Below are 6000 nucleotides of genomic sequence, written 5' to 3'. Positions count from 1 at the left end.
ATAATTTTCCAAGATGTTTTTAGCTCAAAATATTCTCCGAGTTAACATTTTTTGCAGACACAGGTTGGTAAGTTATGCGATCAATTAAAGTCATTTTTACAAAACAAAATATTTTCACCCTGCAAGAGGATAAAAAATTTTATTGAAATATTTTTGCTGTTTTCTTTCATCTTACTATGTATGTATTGTTTTAATATCATTTCACGGCAACCTCGGGCCACGAATTATTTTAACAGATGGCTCCCGATTGTTCGTTTGTTTTTATGGTAAATTAGAAAATTTGCCGAGTGTTATCCCGTCAACTCAGCCTATTCTCTAATTCATTGATAAATATCCTAGATAGTTTTACCATTATCTTTGTGCTTTAAAAAACACTGATACATAATTCATTTCACCATTGCTGTACAGCCAAATTTATGTAATATTAATACCGACTTAACATAAAACAAGTGGAACTGCCAGAAGTTTAGTGATTCTAGATCCTGTGTTCTGTTCTATGTTCGCAAGTTTAGAAAAGACTCAGTGAGTGATGCACACAGATTTAATACAGCATAACATAAGACTTTAACTATAACAGTAAGATCAAAACGAGAATATCGGTTGGAAACCGAAGACTTATCGATCGATTGTTTAGGGTTCCCCCAAAACAGAAACTGCAGTTTCGATTCATCCGCTCTTGTAACTTGCGTACTGCGCATCGCACACACACACTCGGCGGGTTTCAAAATTCTCTCGCTTTACAAAAATCTAGATCACTATATCAATAATTGATTGATAACTCGCTAATTATACGACATAATTCGCCCAAAATCAATAGGCTTCTGGTCCGAGATAAGATGAATGCACATGCAAAATCTGGAGCAGATTCAATCTCGCTTTCGTGAGATATCGCGTGCATCTAACAGACACACAGACAGACATACATACAGACAGACATACATACAGACAAATACCTATCAATATACTTACCGATCTTAAGATCGATGTTTTGCCTGTTTTTGAACTTCTGAGTTTTGGGGAATTAAAATAAAATTATTCACGAGAGTACAGTATCACACACCACCTTGTTGGAACGAATGCAGTACGAGTTTTTTTTTACTTCACCATTCCAAATGCTCGCCTGTCAAGTATCTCTGCATTTTGTTTGTCGGTTTACTTTTTGTGATGTTTATGTCAGAGAACCGAAATAAAATGATTGATGGATTGAATTATGCAATTACTTTTACAATTTCCACATTAGTAGTCCAGATTGCTCAATTGTTCTTGTTTCACAAATCTACACCCGTTAATTTAATACATAGAGGAATGACCACAATTTAAGATTAGACAATTTCAATCAAAATATTAAAAGTTTGCGATAGTTGGATTGGGCATATCGTGGTTGAATTAAGTAGGAGCATAGACATAATTATTCATGAATAAGAATTCCTATGTTTTAAAATTAATTTAATTCTATTGATCTCTGTAAGCCACATCTTGTTAAAGACACGTGGTTATCTTGATGTTTTATATAATATGACCGAGTCACTGGTAGGTTTCGTTCAAGTAAGTTTTGACTGTGCTCGTAGACCAGGGTGGGCAAGGTTTTTTGATCCAGGGCCGAAAAATATTTTCCACCTATGCTTGCGGTCCATGTGAGCGTAACGAAAGAATTACACGTGACACACACGAAGCGAGAGGTGTTAAATCGAGTGAGCGAGAAAACGTAATATTTTATTACCGTCTCCTTATCATGAAAGTTTGTTGCAGCCTAAAATACAACTTACACGAACTACGATCATATTCTAACAAGCCTATTGCACCATGCTGATTTCAATAACAACAACTATTTAGTGCACGCATTATTGGTTAAAAGCACAAACTCAATGCACCAACGGGCGGGACAGATTAAATCATCCATAGAGCAGGATTTGGCCAGCGGGCCGTAATTTGCTCATGTCAGTCGTAGACCATTCTTGAAGTGTAAATATTTTCGAATTTTCACACTCAACTTTTTTTATATACAAATCTTGAGATATTTAACAAAGCTCTTTCTTTAGCTGTTGTACGCGTGTGAGCCAATGTCAAGAACGAGAAACTGTGATATTTCATACGTAATCTTATTACTCAAGACGTCATATGCATAGATGGACTCACTATTGATTTATCCCACGCAACTTTTCGTTCAATGAACTTTGCTGTTATTTCATTGTGCATGAATTTTCTTAGCTTATTGAAGCAAACGTTCAAAAGACTTATCAATTAGGATATATATGCCTACTAGATCATTAGTAAGCTATGACGCGCAATTTGGCGTTTATTGAACTTTATTTTTGCTTCATTGTGTGCTATTTTGCTATTGCTTTCTTGATTTTACGCTTAGCTAGACGATCATAATGAGTCTAGCGTTAAACGATATTCTCTGATCCCTCATATACAGCATTATTTAGGTATATACGAATACCTATGTAATAATCTACTTTGGTGTGACGCGCAATTACGCGTACATTGAAATTTGCTATTTGCTTCCTTGTGTGATATTGGTATGATGATGGTGATGGTATGGTCATATCATAATGAGTCTATCGTGAAACAATATTCGACGATGCCTCATATATGGCATTATTTTGATATATACGAAAACCTAAGTAATAATCTACTTTGCTGTGACGCGCAATTACGCCTACATTGAAATTTGCTATTTGCTTCCTTGTGTGATATTGGTATGATGATTGTGATGGTAGGGTCATATCATAATGAGTCTATCGTGAAACAATATTCGACGATGCCTCATATATGGCATTATTTAGATATATACGCAAACCTAAGTAATAATCTACTTTGCTGTGACGCGCAGTTACGCGTACATTGAAATTTGCTATTTGCTTCCCTGTGCGATATTGGCTATTCCTCCCTTGATTTTACGCAAAGACGAGTTTATTGAGGCTCCCTAAAACGTGTCTAAACGGGTTTTGTTGGATAAAGATTTTGACGTATAATCTTAGAAAGTATATGAATTAAACTGTTTGAGTTTTCTTTGAAAGATGAGAGAGATGTGACAGTTCGAATCGTTTTTTTAGACATATCAAGTATATTATCTATATATATACAGCAATGTTAACAGTTGAACTGGTGAATTGTTTAGCAATTTTCTCATAGTATATCCAATCAAATTTATCATCTACTACACGAATGTGTATCAAGAAACACTTTTTGGTTTGAATCAGAAAAAAATAGTCCATCAAAACTGCAATATTTTAATGTTTGGAAGAATGACTTGTACTTTTATACCTGAATAGTAATTCATTTAAATCAAACTTTGGACGTGTTTTAAACTCTATAAATCATTCGCTCTCATAAAAAAATTAGCTGAGAACATGGGTGAAAATATTCAAAATCGAGTTGGCAATTCAACAAATTGTCATCAAAATGGCACAATTAATTTACATCCTTTGCATCGAGCTGTTTTTGTTCACGGATTAGGAGGATCATCTAAAAGTGCCGAAGATCAAGCACACATCCTCAGCACTTATATTTATAACCACTCGCCTCTTGATTCTTCGAAGATAACTGTCGTGCTCAATAAAGCAAAGAGTTTCCATGAATCTTGCGCTAATGCAACAAATTGTCTATTGGGATGTATATGGGAAATTGGAAGTCGCGTGCAACGTTCAAGTAGCAACTGCGATGAATGTGTTGAACTCGTGGTGTTTTGCCACAGTAACGGTGCAAAACCGGTTCAGAAGGCTCTCGCTCCTGACCGTCTTACAGAATTATGCGATGTTCTGAATATATCTCAAATGGGAATAGCCAACTTTATGGGAAGGCTTAGAAAGAAAATTGTTGTTATTTCGTTTGGAGGAGTGTGTTACATTTCTGATGACTACGCTAAGGTATGGTTAAACCTGGAAACGAATTTGTTATCTCTCAATTTTATATGTTTGCCTTCACATAAAGTAAATTAGCTGATAAAATCTGTTTAGAACATATGTATCTGTCAACCTTTTTTGGTATCGAGGGTCACTTCAAATGGCAAAATTCATTGCGGGCCGCAAACATTTGTACCGAACTCAGATACCAGCCAAGTTCTCATTCACGTTTGAATTTACATAATTTTGAAAGTTTATTGGCATGGAATCAATCAAGTCAATAATTACTGGTTTCTGAGTAGAACTTGGCAAAATATTCGAATACTATTAGAATATCTGGTAACAACTGATCTGGACAAGGCACGTCACTTGCACGTCGGTGAATTAAACGCTTGGATTGCACAGGGCACTTGAGGATTTTTGACTACTCATGAGAATCTGCGCACACCTTCCGCTAACAGACAAAAAAAAATCAAAATTGAGTGTTATATTTGGGTTATGATGCTTTTGTTATTTATCTCTAGTGGCTATGATATTGTTTCACTTCTTAATTAAATGAGCATAATGTGCGCCAATGTCGCGTGAATTTCAACAACTTTTTAGTAGACCGTTTCGTGTATTTTGAAACATCAATACAAGTACGGTATTAGAAGTAACTTTAAAAACGAATATATTAATTTGAAAATGTAGAAATGCGGTGATGACAAACAAAGCCGATGCGAAAGATAGTAATCAGAATGATATTAATTGGAAATTTGGGTTGAAAATTCGTTTGTATATTTGTCTTCGGCGTTCGTCGTCAAGTTCGTCGAACAAAACGCGAAGTTCTGCGAGGATTAAAATGAACTAAATATCGGTGTCCACCAGAGCGCAAGACGTTATACATGCGCAATAATGAGATCAGACATTTGGATGTAGAGAGGACCCAATCACACAAAAATCACAAAACATATATACTTTAGTGTTTAGCCTATAAATTACATTGAAAAATTGAAAAGTCTGTTCACATAATGCGGGCCACAGTTAACAGCCTGGTGGATTATAATCGGCATGGATGAATTGCAATCCAGTATGGACCTCCTCCACACTTAGGTTTTAATAAAAGGCGGCAATTATGTGTATAAAATGCATTTAAAAAATCGTAAAGTATGTTGTTTTCTGTTAAGGTGGTCATGAATTTTTGTTCAACGAGCGACAATTTCAGCAAATTTTGTCATCATCTGAAAGTTGGAGATCAACCGAAAGATGGCGAGACTGGTCGGAAAATTTATGTAAGAGATCCTGCAACACCCTCTGAAATAAAAGAGGTTCCTGCTGGAATATGGGGATCAATCGCAGCAGTTAGTTGTATTTCGGGGGCTGGCGTAGACTTAGCTGCCAAATGTAAGTAACTGGTTGAGGAAGACTTTTGTAGTATAATACATGGCATTGATGGCAAAATAGTGTAATCACGCATTCAATTAGGTTTTTTTTGGCATTATAATTTGTTTTAATGAATTCAATTGAATCAATTATTTACATGTTTCGTAACTACAAAATTAATGAATTTTGCATGAATTTACAAAATATCCAAAAAAGTTGAATGTTTTGCAAATACTAATTCGTCTCATTTTTATAAAATCTCATGATAATTTTTAATAGTTTGTTTGAGTAAATTTTATGAAGCCGAATTGATTCGGGTTTTTATGTGTATTTATTTACATATTAAAAACTGAGGTAAACACTTTTCTCCTACATAGCATCTGGAACATCGGATGAACTAAGACATCCACACTATCTAGAAAACATTCTGAAGAATAGAGAAATGATCATGTATATAAGAGAAGTACTTGGATTGAGTGAGAGACCAAATTAAAAGACTGCAATTACAACAGCTGATCTTCAGAGCTGCTTCAATGTGACTCATTAACACAAAATTTTATAAAAACTTTAAAATTAAATACTCCGAGATTTCATATGGAATGTGCTAACAGCTATCAATTCATGATTGGAATTTTTTTATATGCTATTTATCCGCTTCCATTCTTGACTGACGAAGATGTGGAAGACAGAGTATTGATGTAAACATTTTTTATAAATTATCTTGATTGGCTTTGAAAAATGGTAATGCAATGAATTTATCACTAAGTGTAAACGTAAATACATGCTCCAA

The 6000-nt window shown here is 34.8% G+C and overlaps 1 protein-coding gene across 1 annotated transcript; it reads left to right on the top strand.

Annotated features, from left to right (window-relative positions):
- The first annotated feature begins 2748 nt into the window (after positions 1–2748).
- On the top strand, positions 2749–5933 carry LOC120342028 (uncharacterized). The gene is made up of 3 exons (XM_078110583.1): positions 2749–3872; positions 5015–5231; positions 5588–5933. Exons 1-3 carry the CDS (start codon positions 3357–3359, stop codon positions 5701–5703), a joined length of 849 nt encoding a protein of 282 aa, XP_077966709.1. The 5' UTR covers positions 2749–3356; the 3' UTR covers positions 5704–5933.
- The last annotated feature ends 67 nt before the right edge of the window (positions 5934–6000 follow it).

Source organism: Styela clava, chromosome 3 (assembly GCF_964204865.1).
Source record: "Styela clava chromosome 3, kaStyClav1.hap1.2, whole genome shotgun sequence".
Taxonomy (NCBI): Eukaryota; Metazoa; Chordata; class Ascidiacea; order Stolidobranchia; family Styelidae; genus Styela; species Styela clava.
Note: the sequence above shows the minus strand (reverse complement) of the source record. Positions and strands in the feature narration are given on the sequence as shown.

Coding starts and splice junctions, on each gene's coding strand:
- LOC120342028 (XM_078110583.1), top strand. CDS start 3,357: ATGGGTGAAAATATTCAAAATCGAGTTGGCAATTCAACAAATTGTCAT. Junction 3,873..5,014: donor TTTCTGATGACTACGCTAAG/GTATGGTTAAAC, acceptor TTTTCTGTTAAG/GTGGTCATGAATTTTTGTTC. Junction 5,232..5,587: donor CGTAGACTTAGCTGCCAAAT/GTAAGTAACTGG, acceptor TCTCCTACATAG/CATCTGGAACATCGGATGAA.